The sequence below is a fragment of the Accipiter gentilis genome, chromosome 4 (assembly GCF_929443795.1).
Source record: "Accipiter gentilis chromosome 4, bAccGen1.1, whole genome shotgun sequence".
Taxonomy (NCBI): Eukaryota; Metazoa; Chordata; class Aves; order Accipitriformes; family Accipitridae; genus Astur; species Astur gentilis.
In genome coordinates, this window is record NC_064883.1 from 28,787,161 (window position 1) to 28,807,797 (window position 20,637).

The window sequence follows — 20,637 nt, forward strand, 5'->3', positions numbered from 1 at the left end:
ACTAAAGCCAGAAGTTTTAAAAGATAGCAGCTAAACTAAGGTACTAAAAAACACTTCAAGGGAAGATTTACATTGACTGTAGGAGGCTCTGAATCAGTCTGCAAATGGCTGATTAGTAAAATGTGCTGAATACTTGCACTAATTGCTTAAGTCAATAACAGATGGAGGAGTTGGCATCCGTGGACATCAGGCCACCCCTTCATATATCCAACTTTAGATGTGTAAGTATGAACATTTGAGCTCAAGCTTTGCATCCTAGCTTTTCAATCAGTAAAATAAGTATTAAGGAAACCCCATTCTCAGGTGTTATAGTGGAAATGCTATTTAATTATTCATACATCAGTTGTGTCACAGACAACCACACATACAAACAACTGCTGAATATGACCTGTCAGCAACTCTGCTCCCCTGGCAGTCCCAGCCCTCCCTTCCTGCTGCTCTTCAGCATCTCCACACCCAGCTTCCAGCACTGGGCTCCCTTCCTCATCAGCAACCACCTTCATTCCCAAGATCCCAGCCTCCTTACCCAGCAATCTTAAACTATGACGCTGTGCAGTCTTCCCACCAAGCATCTCCTGGCCTCCCAACAGCCAAATTTTATGTCCTGTTCCATACCTGGGAACAGGAGGGCAGTGCCAATGAGGAAAAGGTCACTTTGGCAAAAGGATTTTCGGCATAAGAAAACAATTGATTTCACTTTTGGAAAGAGCAGAACTACTTGGGGTGAAATTTTCCTTCTCCCTCTTACACATGTGGACACACAACAAATACACAGAAGTCCTGTGAAAGAAAATAATGTTTTGCCCCAGTGAATACAAATGGTACTAGAAAGATTATGTCTGGAAAATATATTATCGGGATTGGAAGATGGGGAAAGGGAGCTGGGCCTGGAAGCTTAGAAACTCTTTGGACTATCTGGGAAAGAGAAGTGTTAGGTAAGATGAATAGGTGCACTGCCAGTTCTGCCTGTAAGGTAGAGAAACATGCAAAATCATCACAGAAAAGCAGGTAGCTCCAGTGTTTGAATATTAGAAAGTAGGAAATGAATTAATATTTCCCAAGAACATGATTAACGCTTTAGTGATAATTTGGAAACAAACACCCAGCAGGAGTATTTAGAAGTGCAAATTGAGGACATACATATCACTAAAATATTCTAACACCACTTTTTAAATTTAAGTTCTAGTTGCATCAAAGCCTATTTAATATTAATGAAATATTTAAAGTTAAGTTTTTCTCTTCGTTTTCTTGTGTGCTTCAGTGCAACAAAACAAATGAGTTTGCTAGTGCTACATTTGAGTGCTTTGAAGAAACTGATATTATTTAGTGCCAGCTAGTAAAAGAGTAATTGCACATACAGTACAAATAACAAGATAAGTATTATGTTGCCTTAATGCATAAGTTAAGAATCCATTTCTGACCATTTTCCACATAGACCGTTTGCCTAATGAAATAAGCCTTCCTTCCTCTTCAAAGTACTGCTTTGTATTACCATGGTTGGATGAAAATAGCCTTTTCACTGACTCAGATCACTCTCATTACCACAGCGTGCAAGCATAGTGCAAAGCAAATTCAGTCATACAGCCAGCCTGATGTTGAAATAAAAAAACTCCCATTCAATTATCTGAGTGAAAGGCTCTACAACTGAACTTTGTGCAGTAGGCAAAATTGTATTAAACTCCTCACATGCTGAATTCAACATGGACACTCAACATGCAGTTTGCCTGCATGTACCCATTGAAGGCAGAAAAAACAAGGCTCCAAGACATAAACAAGCTCAGGGGAAGCATTCCAGCACAAATTTTGCCCACAATGTCACCGATAGTACATATTCAACTATTGGGAAATCCCTACACTAGGACGGAGGGGCTACATTCTGACCTTTTTGGGCATCTGCAATCTGAAAGCAATGGCATTACAGCAATTTAATAGAAATTAATAAATTCCTTTGATTCCAGTATTAGTATCTGACAGTCCATGTGCAAAATTACACAGCTTTTATCAAGTGTTTTTAGTGGATGTATTTTCTTTCTTAAATTTAAAATTAACAAACCTTCCCAGTCAGCTTTGAAAGATCATCTCCTCCCATTATCTGCATATCTTGCATAGACTGATCATTCTGAAAGAAGAGGGACAAATTTTGAAATTGGATATAGCTGTATAAAATAAAAGTATAAACATGTTAACTTTTTTTGGATCTTTCACAGTCTTGGTTACCAATATTTTCTAATGCTTGTTAGTATTGGTGTATGACAAAACCATACTCTCACTTGTTCCTGTGGCTTCTATCATCTCCTGGTCGTATTTAAGCTAACATCATCTTTCTTTATGAAATAAGTAATATTCCCTTGCTTGCTATTTCTTAATATGACAAGTGTTGAGTAACGTATTTGTCCCTTTCACAACAGGAGGACACGAGCATCTCAACACTTGACCAAACACCTGTAAGCACATTCTTTTTTTGGAACAGTCTTTAGAAACACAGGCAAAATGTGCTTACATCTGTCACTCACACACAGAAGTCAGCTATCTTTGAAGAAATTCACTCAGTATTTTTTTCAGGGGAAAAAAGTTTTGCAAAAATTATCACTTGTTATTAATTATCACTTATCAAGAATAGTTTCAGTGCACCATACAGTTTCAAGAGTTTTGGGTTTGCTTTTTCAACTAACTCAAAGATAAAATCCTTGAGGTCAATTTTGTAAAATAAAATACTGCCAATCAGGCCAAACTAAACACAACAGAATAGTATGCTTTGATTTTCCTATTAGAAAAGGTATTTTTTCAAAAAAGTCAGCAAAGCTTCTTTTTTTGATAAATTTGTTTGTTTACAGACATTTATAGTTGAAATTCGTTCTGAAGGAGAATTCTCAACCAGTTCTAGTTCAAAGTCATTATCAGCAGCATGCAAAGTTAAGATCACATAAGGGAAACATACAGAAGCCATACTTTTAAGGGAAGACAAAAGAGGCCTTAAAGAAGGTAGCAAATTAAAAAACATATAGTCATGGCCAGGCCATATCAACTTTACAGAGAAAGCAAGAGCAAAACTAAGTACAGTTAATGTGGGTTTTTTGCCAAATTGGTGCATGTGCTAAGCTAATCTCCCTACCCATAGGAAGACACTGTTAGTCCAATTTTAATAATAGCTGCAGTACCACAATGTGACACTATAGTTTACTAGTAACATCACAAAGCTTTATCATTACAAACAACTGACAAAAATGCAATACTTGAATACTTTGCTCTTATTTCATAAATCCAGTGCTCTGAAGTCAAATGTTTCTCCACGAATAAATAATGGGACAGCAGGACTTACAAGGTAGGTGAGGATATACTGGGCTAAGGGGTTTATAGCTCTTCTTCCCCTCAAAAAGCAGCACTAGCAGAGGTAGCACGCACGCACTTGCCATGCGGCACAGTTACAGCTGCACGCCTGTGCAGATGGGAACTGCATCTGCCCACGCTCACAGCCCAGGTGGCAGAAGTCCAGGGACTTCCAAGGCACCTTCGCAGTCACTTGATCACAAGCAATCTGACAACCCCAGGAACTATTCGTGGTCCCCATGGGAATGGATTGTCTAAATTAATACAGCCTTCCTGAGAAACTGTGAGTAAGGTTGCAGAATTGCCCAGATGACAATTCCTCCAGGTTTGCATCCTGCCGACCCACGAAAAGGTTCCCATTTTACTCAGACTCCACTCCCCCCAAAACTCTCACGCCACAGCTTTGTAAGATGTCCTTAGCAGTCATTGCCTTAAAAGACAGTTTTTAGACCTGCCTTCACTTTTTCTGCACCAGATCTAGGAGCTTTAGATCCTTTTCATGCTGCTCTGATTCGTTTCCTGGGAAACAGAGCTAAAGCAGGAACAAAGGTTACATCCCATATGTTTTCTAATATAAATTTCAACATTTATCTTATTTTTGCAAAGAGAAAGAAAAAAATGAAGCAACTGATTTCCTCAGAAGATTATTTTAAAACTAAATAAAAAGTGGAGGTAAAGAAGATTTTAAGTCCAGGCTTAAAAGCATAAGCCTTTTGTTGTAGAGCAAGACAGATCACTCTTCAAAAGTCAGGGACATATTCAGGTCAAAACGATTTTAAGACTATATAAAAAGCAGACAGTTTCTAATATTGGCATGTGTAACCAAGGCACTAACAAAATATTTTTTCATTTCCAAATGAGAAAGTCTGGAATTTCATTAACAACCAACACACAAGAATTACTGAAAAGGCAGTTTGCCATTAGTTGCTAGTCAAAAAAGAGAGGGGAAAAAAGATAACAGTGAGGTACAATGATTAATGAATTTATTTTTAACTAAAAAAAAAATCTCTTTCAGCAGTCTTCACAGCAGCACTGTTTCCTTTGCATTTGGTATTTCTGGCTACAGCTGAAAGGAAGATGCTGAAATGGCATCTTCATTGCTGGCAAGCAGTTAAGAAAACACAAAAGCCATTGAGAGCCGGGGGATCACAGCATCCCGTTAATCTGCGTATTCACACATTAGCTGTTGTGACACAACTGCACACAATTATGAAAATCCTCATCTTCTGACTGGAGAATGATTGCTGTCAGAGGACAGGGCTGAGTATTCGCTGTCCCTAAAAACCACATAGAAAAATGCAGCTCAGAACCCTCCAGACAAGGTGCTTTAAAGAATTTTAAAGAAATTACTTGTATCACGCAGTAGGGCAATTCTCTTGCAAAAAAAATTTCAGATCATTGATTTCAATGCCATTTATACATGTCTTTACATTCATCAATTAACTCATATTGTAAAATACATACCTGCCAACAGCAAGACTCAATACTATGACGTCACATTACCATAATCATAATGTTCATATAGATAATGTGCACACTATGGTTGCCATAGGAACCTCTCAATGCTTTTTTCTGAGTTCTCAGTTTATAGTCTCAAAATAACAGTGCACTAAATGTTAAGTATAAAGTACAATAAGTGTCAGGAAAGAAAAAACATCTGTTTCATTCAGTACAAATACTGTCAATTCAGTTTAATTTTCATGGTCTCAAGTCATTCAAGAGCTTCTTTTTTCCTTCGGGAGTTGTGCCATACGTTGACAAAACTGATATGATTGAGTCTCTAGGACTTCTTATAAATGCAGAGACATGAACTAAAGGTTCACTTCCCGTCACCCAAAGTTCTTCATACTTGCTTTCTAACATCCCTAAACCCTATCAACAAAAGTTTTGCTGTTAAATGCTTGACACTAAATATAATGTCCCAGATAGAGACATATCTAAGTCATGCTATGTTTTGGTTATCACAGCACAAAATTTATTGCAGCTGTTTCTAACAAGACATGATGCATTCTGTTGCACCCCTACACCTCATCCCAAGCTATATTTAATACTGTGTTTCTGATTTTTTTTCATGTTTAATAAATCTGCATTTTCCAGGATAAATCTTAATTTCTTTGTTTTTACTTGCTGTGTTGTGCTTTTTCACCTGTACATCTTTGTTTTATAATTCTGTTTCATTCAGATCTTGTCAATATACATCTTCAGACCCTATGAATACTTGGTGAATGAAAGCAATAACGTTGTTATTTCCACCTCCATTTTTCACGGCATGCAAGATAAAACTTTGACTTTCTATGTTGATTGGAAGTATAGATATTTAAATTCCGTCTATACTAAGTCATGTCTTTTGAACTGGGTGGGGCACAGAATTATTACATCTCTTTTACATCTCCTGAGATCAACACTTGGACATAGTTCAAGTTACAAGTGAAATGAGTTGGGTGGTCTCAGGAAAATTCATTAAAAACAGCATTGCTCATCTGAAAATTGCACCAAACTGTGAACATCTGTTACTCTTCTAAAGAAACAGAATCTGGAGTACATTAATACTGGGCTCAGTGAAACAAAGATTCTTTAATCATGGCAAAAAAGTAGCTCTAACATAACAGTTTAAATGCATAACTGAATTATGAAATATGGACACCAGGTCATTATCACACATCTAGTTACCATAGTCTGCAGAGTTCATATGGAATTTCTTTGAAAGAAATGTGATTACCTTTTTCTCCCAAAATTCATCAGGGAAACTGTTAACAAAGGATGTGACCATCAGGCCTGTTCTACTTTGCTTTCTGCCACTTGGGTGATACAGCAGATCCACCAACCTGAGGATTCCCTTGAGAACAATGCTCTTACTTCACACCATCATCCCATCTCCTACAACTGGGTTTTCCAGGAAGGTTTGACTTTCAGTTGTCCCTCGGAACCTCAAGCTGCTGAATATAGAGCATCTCTAAGGCTTCCCTTACCCTTCCCTAATCAGTAAGTGAAATGGTTAGGACAGAATTACTGCCTGTAAGGTTTCTCACTTATACCCACAACTGGCAGAGTTTGAAAAGCAGGAGTCAAGCACCACTCAACCGATAGGTTCAGTGCGACATGTCCACTAAAGCAGAATGGAGTTCAGTCTTCACATTCACTTCAGCCTCACCTTTTTATTTTCCATTAAGACTGTCATTAACTGCAAGTGGTCTATGCTGCTTCTGTTCTCACAGGGTGACCCGTGACCTTGAAATGTCTTCATTAAAGACAGGATTACTCTGTTCCTAATTTAGGTATCTGAAGGTTAAGACATCTAAATCTATGCATCCTGGGCTTCCTTCATAATCAATGGAGAAAACAAGATTGATTACATAAATAATCTATTTCACCATATGGGAAATCTATAGCAAATAACTTAGACCTAGACATCTAACTGTGAGAAATCTGAAGTTAGGTGAGATGAATCCCAGCTTAAGAGATGAGATCAATTATTTTCTTCCTAAAAACCTCGGTGAGCACTGGGAACATGGTGGATGGCATTAAAGCCAAAGGGGAAAAGACATTTACCAAGTTAATGAAGGATGAGGATCTGAACAAAATTCTTGGTAGTTCATACAGTCAAGCTGAGACTTTGAAACATCACATGGACACAACTGACATATGACATGGATATATGTTTTCAGAGACATGGCTACAATGCACTGCTGCAACAGAAATTGAAAATGACAGAAAACCAATGCAGAACTGTAAACTCTCACATACAAAGTAACACATATTATAGATACAGTTAAGAAAAAGTAATGCTCAGATGAAAACAGAGCAGATATGACAAGAAATTACTTTCCAGTTAATATCTTTCAAAAAATGAAACCACAGAAGCAACGTCTCTCACACACCTTTGAAATACAAATTAATTCTATGTGATTTAGCTGCAGCAAACTGATTCATAATATAATCAAGCTTTCTGCACTTAAAAAATCGCATTGCAGAAATTAATTGCAGGTATTGACAGAGTTTAGATAGATTTATCTGCAATTATAAAGACTTGTGTTTTGAAATTATATACTACTCAATAATTATGATACCTTTTGCTACATGACCATGGTCTACCATCTCAGTCATGAACATAATAATTAAAATGAAAATTTTGACATTCCAGTTTGGATGCTGACACCCTAGTATGAAACTTCATTGCTTTGCAGCCTGCCTCCTGAGAAGTACTTCAATATATGAATATGTTGGTCGGGGAAGTGTCAGCCTGGCATCTACATCATCTGTTAACCTATTTTGACTACTAGGTAAATTCAAACTGATATATAAAGTATAGGTTATGAAATTATTCTCAGTATATCAGAAGAAGTAAGAAGAACATTGGTGGACTGGTAATACATAAGATGCTGTACTTACAAGCAAAATACACTTGAACTGATACCATTTCGGATTTCTTCTCTAAAGAAGAGCAGCTAAGAACAAAGGACCTCAAGAGTGTAGGTCAGAACACAGACTGTCATAGTTTTCATGACAGGCAACTAGAAGGACCATCCAGACCTAAGTAGCAACATTCAGAGGAGAACTAGTAAGTACTGTTAAGCTGGAGACTTGTGCAAATGAGTGAGAATGATATGGATCACTTCCCAGTAAAGACTGGAAAGCATGCCTTCCCTTCCCCAGAATCAAATGTATACCAAAGGGCAGACTGCAACCTCTGGGGCACACCCACATTCAAAATAATCAAGTGCCAGGTCACTGATACATTTGTAAGAAGTGCTTTGAGTACCTTGCAAACAAGCCAACAATGCTGAACCAACTTGAAATCAAATACAGTAAACTGGCCTACACCCACTGTCAGAACATCACCTATCCTGCAGGGACAGTAATGGTACATTTGCACTGAAGCACTGCCAGTTTTCATATATCACGGTCAGCTTTAAAGCTGCCTTCCTGAGCTGCCTGGTAACCACACCACTGATTATGTTGCACCGAGATCTGCCTTATTGCTATTGCCATGATAACCTGCAATAGTAAATTTTAAACTGCTGTAGGTACATCTATCAGAGCTCTAGTTGCTACAGTGTAAGACATACTTTAGTTCTCTGTGGTTAGATCTGCAACACTACTAATCTGAAGGTTTCACTTATTTTTTATTCTTGTTCTTCCTTGTTGTTATTCCTTAACTAAAAGCTGTACCATACAGCTTTGGGAGTGCTTCAAATTCAGGCTAGTCTATCCAGTTCCAGGGAAGGCCAGAGTTCTGCAATGAGGAAGTTGGCTTTGGACAGAGAAAGACAAACAATGAACTTACTGACAGCAAGGTACTCCTTATCAGCTGACCTGTGGTAACACCTGTGTATGTTTCTTCCCTGCTGTAAAAGCAAGGCAGATCATTCAGCTTAAACAATTCTCAGGGCAACAGTAAGTTATTAAACTTAATAAATTGGATTGTTTACAATCATCTGTTCACACATTCAGTAATTTCTTGCATACCCAGACTCCTGCATGCCTTCTCTGTATTTAATCTAAAGAAGGTAAGGTATCATGAAACAGATGGATACCAGAAAAATCATCACCTATAGGAGTTGCTTCCATGGAGATTCTCTGGTATCTAATGAAGCATAAACTGCCACTGAAACTTTTCCCTTCCCGGTCAAGGCATTTGGAATTGATCTCTCGTGTGTGTACTCTCAGACATCAACAAAGGTGAACTCACATGCAATCTTAATGCAGTTAACACAGGTTAATACAGATTATACCTGCAACTAAGAACATATTTGCTAGGGGCAAATATTAAAAGCTGTAAAACCTTCACACTCTTCCATTTTGCTGGAAGCATGTGTTCAACACTATATTTCCACTTATTAATAAGGTCTGTAGATATTCAGAATAAAGATATTTCAAATATTTTCAAACAAATTTTCTAAAACCATGACTGCATACATGATCTACCCCTGTAATTTTATTGTGGGTAAAAGTTTCCTTAAAATCTGTAAACAGAGATATGATTTCAGTCTTATTGGCATAAATGTGAAGTAACTCTCCAGGAAAAGGGCCAACTGTTGTAAATTGCAGTAGGATTTAGACCAGTTAACTTGGCTAATAAGGATTATAGACAATAATTTTTCCTTTCTGTTTTAAAAATTAAGTTTTATATATTTGCTTGGTATTGGTTCAATGGGTTATTTTGTTTAAGAATGAGGCAGTAAGATTGCAGCATCACATATAACCATATGGCACAAACAGCACCTGTACACTTAAAAAGATCAGCAAGAACTGAAATCAAGAACATGTGATACCAAACGTTTTGAACTGCATATAAATCAGAAACACAAGATATCCTCAAAACTCAGTTTACTTTCCACGGAGTGTAGTCTGAGGTTTCCTTGTATTATAACTTTTTTTAAATTCTGTAAAATAATATTTAAAACATAAAAATAAAATCTGCACGTGTTCCAGGATGACAAAAGGTACCAACAATTTCATAAGGCTGTTCAGTTGTGTGAGATGAGGTTCAGACCACATACTTTGTCTCCAGAGATGGGAGGCAAATAAAATTTAAAACTTACAGGCAGAAGAACAATTTAGTAAGCATACTCTCCAGAACTGCTATAATCCTACTCAGGTACTCATTTTGGGCTGCCAGGAGGCAGCACTAAGCCTTTCCACCTTTTGTGATAATAATGTAATACAAGCCCACATTCTTGGAATAGGAGGCTTGGGCTTCTTTTAGTCCTCAGCTCTCAGAAGACCACCATAAGCTAAAGAAAGTAGGGAAAATCTTCCTCCTGTTACTATGCTATGGTAATGCAAAAATCATAAAGGCCATCAAGGATGCTATGGCCAACTATACTGGACTCTGCTAGGAAAAGGTCAGTTTGGGTTCAAGTCCACATTAATTGGAGTATTTGTCTTTTACCCAGTTACTGTTTAGCATTAAATACATGAGCATTACAGCAGCAAAACTAGAAATCATGTTTCCCAGCACCAACAGAAGGTCTCAGCAAGCCAGTTGGGGCACTACTAGATCCATACATTCCATCTTATCCCATTTGTTTAATTGTGTTTTAAAGTAATGAAAAAAAGTAAATGAACACTGTGAAAAATCGTATAGTGAATTTGTAGCTCCATACTAAAACCCCTGTCCCTTTGGGGGATTCTGCAAGCACAAGAGAAAACTGCTTTCTCTAGACTAAGCACAAAGTACTAACCTTCTGACCCTGACTATCTGCACTTCCTAGAATTTGGTGATAAAAGGAAGGTAGGAGAAGAATCTTCAAATTTGTCAAATAGCCACAGGCTGAGAAAACAGATAGATAGGTGTAAGCAAATTCACAAAAGATGAGACTGATAAAAACCTCAAATGCTTAGTCCCTTCCGGCAATCTGGAGTCTAGTGTATCCTTGACTCTTACAACTCCGTAGAGCTCTTTCACACCACTACGTTTAGTCCCTTGGTTAGTGACAACTTGGAAACTTTTGACTTACACCTTTGTGAGTTTTCTTGCAAGGTTATTTTATAGTATCCCTTCTCTATTTAAATATTCTAACTTCTGTCTATCAAATGAGGAAGAAAAAGAATTTTGTATTTGTCACACAGATAAGCACTGCAATAATACAGTACTTCTTGTTATTGCTACATCCTTTAAAGTAATCTTTTTGGTTTATGCCTTACAGCACCCCTGGGGTGTGGCGCTGCATGAACATCACACATGCTATGATCTGTTTTAAGAAACAGCATTTAAGAGATGCCAGTAAAAGGGAGTCATAGAATTCCTTGGGAAAATTAGAACCCTCCGGCTTCTTTTAATTAATTTTGCCCCATTTCAGATCTTGATATAAAAAACCATGCACTAAATGGTATGATTAGCATCCAAATAAGTAATCAAGGTGATATTTTTCCAATGCATAAACATGTCACAAAATTTTCAAACTCATCAGATCTTATTTGTACAAAAGGATTAGCATCCATTATGTTCTGGACCTTTCTTATACATAAGAGCCTATCTCCCTGTCACTGTAAAAATCTGTGAAGCAGACTGAAAATATAGACTATAGTCTTTCCTAATGATGACATACAGTATTGCTGCAAATGTCATCATTTAGTAGTAGCTTGCTGTATTTTTGGCAGAACATGAAACAAAATATTTTACTAAGATTAAACTTCAATTTTTTAGGCTTTGTAACAAACCACTGCTTTACAACAAATACTGTATCCAGGGGAACTTTAGAATCTAACTCTTTGAAAAGATGACCTCTTCAATGCTTTTAATGAAATCCCTTGATGCTTTGACTCTGTTCTAAAACTGACCAATTTTAAAAACATCCATGGTCTCAAATGTTAAGATGTTCCAGAAACCTGGATTACTTAAAAATATCAAAGATTTAAGCTCATGAGAAAACTATATTAAAAGAAACTTGCGAAAAATTAACTTCAGATCTAAAACTCTGTTTATACATAGTAGCTGTACCCTCTGTAACATACTGTGATCTAAAACATTTATTTCAAATTGGAAAACATTTTTTCAAAAGAAAACATTACAGCTTGTTAGAAAAATGTGGCCCTTGGGGAGACAAATTTCTCCAAAAAGATTAGAAAATACCTCTTGTGGAGTTTGCATTAGATCTGAAGTCCAGAAGAGCAGAGTATCAACCCACAACACAGGAAAACTGTAAAATTTTTTCAGTTAGAAAAAAGAATTCCACAGCTAAAAATCACAAATCGGTATAAAGGAAGGTAATACCTAAGCAGGGAACAATAGATAAAAATGAAAAGTATCTTGACAGGGCAAGTTGTTACTTGCTTTAATATGCCCCATAAATGCCTTAAACCAATATTTTGATATTGCTGGAGAGCTGTAACACAGCTCAGTACCATTCTGCCTTCACTGCCATATCTGTTCTCATTCTGTCCCCATGGCAATCAGGCCGCTTCCTACTCAGTTCTCCCCCGGCTGAGCTGTTTGGTTCCCCCAAATCTTTTATATGTGAGTCACTGAAACACTTACTCATACTTAAAAAAAATCACTAAGAATTCAGATGGTGCTAACATATTTAAGTGGTGTGTAGGTGTGTTATCTGATGCATACAGCTACAGAGATCATCCATCTATGAGTAAGTTCTACATTACAGATAAACTTGATAAACTGACTGTATGATAGGCTTATTATGACCTTTCCTGAACTATGCCCACAAATTAATGCCTACTTATATTATTAGTAACACTCCAAGCCCCCAAGCGGTGTCCAACAGGAAAATACTGTATGTTTTAATTAAAACAACTTAAATCAGAAATACTTTCTTCCTCCTTACACTCAAGACAGCCTTGAGCGAGTGATGAATTTAAGCTCTCATATCTCACAACTTTGCCATCACGTTAAATGGAAACTGTAAATGCCTAGAAATGAGAGTGTCTGCCTCCAGATCTAAGAAGTTTCATGACACTGAATTTAAGGTCACATGTTATTACATATACTACAGCCTTCTTCAGTTTGCCTTAGAACACTATGAAAAGTAGGTTGGTTCACAAAAATAATTAGGGTTGAAATATCCATGCTCCCTCTGATACCTCTGAAGGAGCGTTTCTCAGATAAAGAAGAGAGGAGTCTGAGGCTTGCACACTTGGTAAAGAGGATCCCTTGACTATGGGCAGACTTCTTTTTCCAGCAAGAGCTGTGCTGACTAAAGAAGTTACTGCCCACAAGCTGTTCCCAGCTGCTTGCAACTCTCCCTCTGGCCCGGGCTACTGGCAGGCTGAGATGCATATGTGCATCTGGGTCAGTAAAAAGGAATCCAGCAAGCTGAAGCGGTTCAAATAGAAAGTCTCTCATAACTGGTCTCATCTGGGCTGAGACAGGTTAGGAAGTGCTCAGAAGCAGCTGAGCTGGCAAGTGTGACTGGCAGAAAGGCACTGCAGTCGCTGAGGAATGAACTGGAGATTGTCATTGCTCCAGCCAGTGCACATACAATCAGAAAAGAGACCCATTTCCAGTGTCTCAGTTTTCACACCAAACCACTAACTATCTGTACCTGATGTGAAGATGAATCTAGCAGCAGAGTTTATTCTCAAAGTTGCCTGAATCATGCTGTTACTAATAACACCAGCCATAATTTAACCAATGAGACTGCTGTTCTTCTCATTACATTTTTGTAAATTTCTTTAAAAAATTCATCAACTAGTTGCAAGAATAAGCTTTTGGGACAACTTCCACTGCTAACACATTTTCAGCTATTTCTCTGAGAAGCTTTAGTGTCTCCGAGGCTGACGTTTTGCAGTAAGACACTGCTGCATGTAGAAGTGTTTTTGTTTCTTTCATGAAAAATATTCTATTTTTAAACAAGTCTTAACGCTTGGAAAATGAACATTTGGACACAGTTAGGTCTGTGAATTGTATCATCCCCAAACATACTCTCCACACAAAATATGATCTCTTTCCACTGTTCCTCACCTTCTTAACCATCTCTGGTCTGTCTTACTAAGTTTCAGGAAATAACTGAAGCATCAAAGATATAGAGATAACATCAGTGCCTACTTAAGACTTGGGAGAATTTTTGGCTTGGAACTGTAAAGGACCTTTTACTCACTCGTTTTAGCAGGTTTGAGCATTTCACAGAGCTTTTACTCAGAAAGATACTACTACTTTAGGATGCAAATGCCATTTTATCCATTCATAGACATAGAAAAATACACAGAGATAAAATCCCTTTGGCAATTCTAGGAGTAGATTTCTAGTCCCAAATCTCTCATCTTTAGCTTGTCCATAAGACATCTATTTGGCAGCACTGTCTACAATCACTAGAACACATTTCTCAGAACTGCAACAACTTTAAGGTCTATATCCTTGACATTGGTAGCTTCTGTGGACTATATGTCATATTTCTGTTGCCCATTAGCTTCTAAAAGTATATCATCCTGCAAAATTCTCTGTACAGGTGTTCACTGTCTACAGTGCTGACTGCAAGCCATGCATCTGAAAAAGTTTAAAAGAGTATGTTTTAGTTTTTGAACATCCAGTACACGCACAACCTCTCTCCAAAGTAAATAATAAACCACATTTTGCCTGCACTGAAGATATTTATTTGCATGTCAAATTGGTAATTCAGAGCTCAATCCTGTGAAGTTATTGCAGAATTTGGCCTTAAAGTTGATAGGAATTCATTCTACCAGGTAGGCTCCAATTTGTAATTCTTCCATGGTTACTCAGCATCAAGAAGATGACAAGCTTCATGCACATCAGCTAAACTGTGTGCACAAAGCAAAATAAAGGGAACTCACAACCTGCCCAAGAGAAATACTGTAAGTACAAAAGCTAATGTGGATTCTCTTTTATCTCAGGACGCACGCTTTTCTCAGGAGATTGTAAGTTGTGTTTTCATGACACACAGGCATGGAGAAAAGCAATTCTTGTAACACCAGTGTAGAGTCTGGGTATCGATTTTAATCATTCAATGCAAGCAATACGCTTAGTTGGGGTTTTTTGTGTTGTTAAATGAATAAAACTATTTTGAAATTACTTGCTTTTTAGGGTCAGGATTACAACATATTGTCTTCAGATGTAAAGTTCATAGTGATCCTAAAAAACCAAGTTCCATACAGTAAAATCATAGTGAGTAAGAACAGGTTATTATGCAAAGCAAGAATGTCATTTTACACCATTCTCTACTCTGATTATAGTCTGATGCTTCACGCTGTTGTCTTTTTTAAGATATAAGTATTTAGTAATGGTGTATGTGAAGTAAAGCTACACAGCAGAAAAATAAATTATTTTACTATATTTATCAACTGGCTTTCAACTTACTCATTATAAAATCCCTCTGTTTCCTTACTCCTACAGCAAAGAGATTTAGCAAAACTATTTACTGACATGGCTTCATATAGCAAAAACATTCAGATTTCTGCTCAACAATGCTTGGTTTGTTGCTTGTTTTCAGAATTTTGCAGCACTAATGGTCCTGTTTATGCCAAGATTAATAACGAACAGTCATAAATGTATTTCAAACAACTGGAGGATGAAGAGGAAGCATCATATCAATGGCTTTGTTTGTGAACAGACTTCAATGCAACCATTGTGCATGGATTACAATTCAGAGGTCACATTTTTTTATTAGTTATGTTCTGGAAACCATAAATAATGTATTCTTTTTAAAGAATTACATGAATTGACCAAATCCACAAAATCCTCTGGAAATTTCCTCCAAGTGACTCAAGTAACATTCCTCTGAAGTTTATTTATATTTTTCAGGATGATTTTCAACAATATATTCTTGACATCAGAAGATGAAAAATGCACTTCTACAATCCACAATTCAGACACTATATGGAAAACAGATCAATATTTTGTAATAATCTGTGCTCAAGATGGAATTAACAACTATGTTGTATAATCTGATTATCAACAATTCCTCACTATCCTGTTTCAGAAATGCATTGCACAATTTCATAGAATCATGGAATAGTTTGGGTTGGAAAGCACCTTTAAAGGTCATCTAGTCCAACCCCCCTACAATGAGCAGGGACATCTTCAACTAGATCAGGTTGCTCAGAGGTCCAACCTGACCTTGAACATTTCCAGGGATGCGGCATCTACCACCTCTCTGGGCAACCTGTTCCAGCATTTCACCACCCTCATTGTAAAAAATTTCTTCCTTTTATCTAGTTGGAATCTATCCTCTTTTAGTTTAAAACTATTACCTCTTGTCCTATCACAACAGGCCCTACTAAAAAGTCTGTCCCTATCTTTCTTGTAAGCCCCATTTAAGTATTGAAAGGCTGCAATAAGGTCTCCCCAGAGCCTTCTCTTCTCCAGGCTGAAGAGCCCAAACCCTCTCAGCCTGTCTTCATAGGAAAGGTGTTCCGTCCCTCTAATCATCTTTGTGGCCCTCCTCTGGACCCACTCCAACAGGTCAATGTCTTTCCCATACTGAGGACTCCAGAGCTGGATGCAGTACTCCAAGTGAGGTCTCAAAGTTATTCAAAGCACCAGAGTTTATTATGACAGTGTTATTTCAAAATAACAGAGATGACTGGTCTTCCACACAGGGATAACCAAAGAAATCACAAAAGTCTTAAGGAAAAGTATCAATCTCACTCCTATTTTATCTCTCCGTGGTTTTCAGTGAAAAAAAGCTATGCCACCAAGATTCATTTGCCCTTCCCCAAACATGAGGTTTACTATCATACTTACTTTGTAAAATATGATAATTAAGAGAATTAAATAGACATCTATGGATAGCGATATGGGAATACTAAATGTTTCACAAGAACAGGTAGCAATGCACACTGTAGAAAGCACGCTGATGTGTGTAATAAAAGGATGTGGTTTTTTTCCTCTCTTCCACCAACCCCCATCACCAGTTTCAAGAATGAGTCTTAGCATGATTCCTTCAATTTTTAGCTTCCATCATCTGTCCACTGAAGTCTTAATTCACACACATTTACTTTCTCTTCTACTGACAGGTTGCTGAAAACTTCTCAAGGAAGTTCTACAGACTCTGCATACTTCCTCTGCTTCTCCACTTAATTTTTCTAATTCCATTTCAAAATTGAGCTTTGGTTTAAAGATCACATTTGGCATACCCATGGAACAGGATTAGGTTATATTGTTGCATCCATTAGTAGGGGATTAGACTTGATGAACCAGAACATCCTCTTCTGTCTCAAGCTCTAATTCAACCTTTACCTTTATTAGCCTGCCCTAAATTGTCTCTTCCACACTGAACAAAGAGAAGCTCTAATTATTGTCTGTGGACACTCTACTTTTCTGCTATCATTCTTGTGCTATGGTTTTTTACTAAAATATATCCCATTCATCCCTTCTCTTCATGACAGCCACATCCTTCTATTCCTTTGTTATTTCTTGTCTAGCCCTATCCATTAATTTGTAAACACCCTAGTAAAACACCTTCCTGCTTCCTTTGTTGTACTTCCCTCTGAATTCTTCCTAAGTAGTGCTTTAATCTGCTAAAGTTATCAATATCACAAACATATTAAAGAATTTCTGGATCCATATTTCTTACCTCTCTTGCTGGCGTCATATTCTCCTTAGATGATATTCCCAAGTCCAACTTCTTCCTCCATTACTTTTCATCCTTGACTTCAACCTACCATGTTTCTGAAAATAATTTTGAATTCTTCTATCAATCTGAAACTCTCACCTCTTTTCAACTTCAGAGCTCTGACTCCCTGTGGAGGAGCAATCACTCAGAAAAAAATTCAATATAGTGAAAATGTAATATATTAAATTTTATTAATCCAGTTCTAAACTCAAAAATCTCTGCAGTCAATTCCACTGTTCCTAATTTATGTTATATTAAAATCTGTTGTCTTAGAACTCAATGTCTAAAAAGCTGCCAAATTCTATCAGTTCTTACATAAGTGTTTCCTGAATACATTTTTTTCCCCTAAAAAGCTGGCATGCAGCTTTCTATACCTGCATCATATTTCATGTGAGGTCTGTTCTAGTGCTTCCTTGTCTACCCACTATACTTATTGCCTTACTACTCTTGAGTTAATTTTAAAAAGTTTTCTCTTCCCTGCCTCTTGAAACTTAGAGCTGCTGCTTCTCATTCAAATTTCCATCACTGGATTTTATTTTCCTCTCTATCTACTTCCTGACTCTTACCCTTAAGTCTACATGATACTTCCATATCTGTTTATTTCTGAAATCTTATTTTCTAACTCTCACCTTGGTGCTTTCTTTTAATTTTCCCACTGTGCTAGAAGCTTGTAAAGTCACCATACAGCCTCTAATCAAATCCCCACTTAAACAATCTCCTTATTTTGAGCTCATTTAAATACACAAAATTAAAATGAGAACAAGTATATCATATCACCTGTAAGTCTACAAGAAACGGCATTCTCCAAAAATCATACTTTTGTAGAGAAAAACTATCCACATACCTTCCAGTCATTATTCCTTTCCATTTCATTATTATTTTTAATATCATTCTTACTAATTAAGAAGCCTTAAAAATGTGAGCTATAACCACATTATCAAGTGTTTCTTTGTAAATCGTTTATTTCTCAATTTGTAGATGTAAACTTTGTTTACAATTAAGCACACCTATTTTTTTCTTTATTGATCTGTAGCTGAGCCTGTAAGTTTCTGTCCACATGTGTAAAGCCCTTAAGTTTCTCTACTGTATCATTTTAGCATTCTAGTGAAAAAAAACCCCTAAAGAAATGGAAAAATACAGTTTGATTTCTAGAGGAAATAAAAATATGCTTTCAGACAAGGCTGCAACTCCAGTTTCAGTTGCAGGAATTCTATTAACGGTATAAGAACTAATACTGATGTCTGTAGAATATAAACAGTATAACCACATTATTTTTAGGCTATGGTTTCCTAAGTTGGATTCCACCTTGTTTCCTCTAAAAATAATAATCAAATGGTATTTTCCCACATTACCCGTATACATACTAAATTCAGTAATCTGACATGATAATGAATCAAGAGATAATGAAACAAGACACCACTTGTAAAACACAGGAAAGTTTCTCATGAAAATGTCCAGGCTTAGGCACGTATGTCAATACTTCGCAAACCAGATAAAACCATCCTGATTACGGAAGTACAAGCAGCCACTCATCTCATTAATATCCAGAGAATCTAAATATACTATGCTTTTTTAAAAAAAATCAATTCATTTGTATGAAGAAGTCTAAAAAAGAATTTACATGCCCAACTTTTAGCTACTTAAAAAGCTGATCTGAAAGCAGATCTTAACATACTAATTAAGTGTCTGAACTCTGGAATATGATGACAGGTTTGAAAAGCAAAGAGCCATGTAAAGCTGGTCATATTTGCAATCTCCTTTTCCTGTAATCGTGTATGTATGCCAGACATCAAAGTACAACATTTTCCACTGATACTTTGCAGTTAAAATGTACTTTCACTGATGCCAAGATCTGACTTTGGGTCACAATTACAGCTCATTTTTGCTACACAATTAAACCAAGAAATCCCACTTTAAATTGCAACCTCTAAAAATTGACTAACCTTTCAGTATTGAAGTTGGAATGAGACAATTCAAAAATCCCATGAGTCTGAGCTGAAATTAGTTGTTGGATTTAAACAGCTGGAGGGGGGAAGGGAGACTTATCTGAAGGAAGTATATTGAGAGCAGCAGGACTCCCTTTAGGAGAGAAACAGAGAACAGTTAGTAAAAGGAAGCAGGATAAATAATGTGAGAAGAACAGTGTCTATAAAATAAAACAGGGATAAAAAGAAAGAACAGTAATAAGTCTTAATAGAAAGTGGAACAGAAAAGGCAAAGGGAAGCACAGGAGTGGAACTGGTGATGATCCAAGAGTTCATGTAGAGTCTTACCTCTAAAACTGTAATTATTTGCCTCTGATTAAAGTGTAAAAGACTGTGAGAGGTATGTTATTACAGAATAAACTGACATGGACGATTTGGGAATCTCAAACAAGGCTGGGTTGAAGAGTCACTCAAACTAGTAACAGTGAGTTGCTTAAGTGTTCTGACCACAGCTATGTTGACAAGGGTACATTCTCTAAAACCTGCAATAGGACAGGACACAACAATAACTCAAAACACAAAGGATGGCAGGTAGTGGCACTGGTACTTTAGGCAGCATTACATTAATGCATAACTCATGGGATGAATCTACCAATATTAATGCAATTTCAAATTTATACTACAATGTCATTTAACTTCTCAGGACCAGGCAGATAACAAGCACTGTTCCAAGCACTAAATAAAGTACAGCTTCAGGCTCTAAATGTGACACCTGTTTGGAAACACTTACAAGAAAAAAAAAAGATTTATTTTCTAAAAACTAGATGCAAGCACTAGTTCTAGGGAAGGCACTACCTTCCTGCTAAAGCATGAGGCTAAGATCCAAAATATGCACAGCCACTAAATGCTAGGATCATCTAGGACTTGACCTTGATAATTGCATCCTTGCATAAAAAAATTTGTATTGCAGTTTCAGCTTGATATAACATGCTTTTATTTTATTTCCTAAGTAATGACGTGAAGATTTCCACACTTTGCACTATACACCTCCCGCCACTCATTGCTTATGGGTTATGGTTAATAAGAGTTGACTCGTCACCAAGGAAAGAACCAGGGTATCTTCATACTGGATAAGAGATAACCCAATAGGAAAAGCATGCGCATTACCTATATGCCAGGTGCAAAATAAAAAACAGTTTAAGTAACTCCACTATTCGCCAAAAAGTATTATTGAAGGGCTGTCATTACTACATCAAAAAAATGAGTATCATTTCCATGTGCCTTTATGTGAGACAAACATTGCATTTTACTCTATTAATCAGTTCTGTAATACTGCTAAATACCTAGAAATTGCATAA

General features: G+C 36.9%; 1 protein-coding gene across 3 annotated transcripts in view; it reads right to left on the reverse strand.

Annotated features, from left to right (window-relative positions):
- PRTFDC1 (phosphoribosyl transferase domain containing 1) overlaps positions 1-20,637 on the reverse strand; it is a 49,932-nt gene that overhangs the window by 19,486 nt on the left and 9,809 nt on the right. For 2 of the 3 annotated variants that reach the window (XM_049799207.1, XM_049799205.1), the window contains exon 4: positions 2,054-2,119. The exons of the other annotated variant lie outside the window; for it this stretch is intronic. In XM_049799207.1, coding sequence (XP_049655164.1) covers positions 2,054-2,119 — 66 coding nt within the window. The remainder of the gene's footprint in view (positions 1-2,053; positions 2,120-20,637) is intronic. 3 annotated transcript variants of the gene reach the window in all.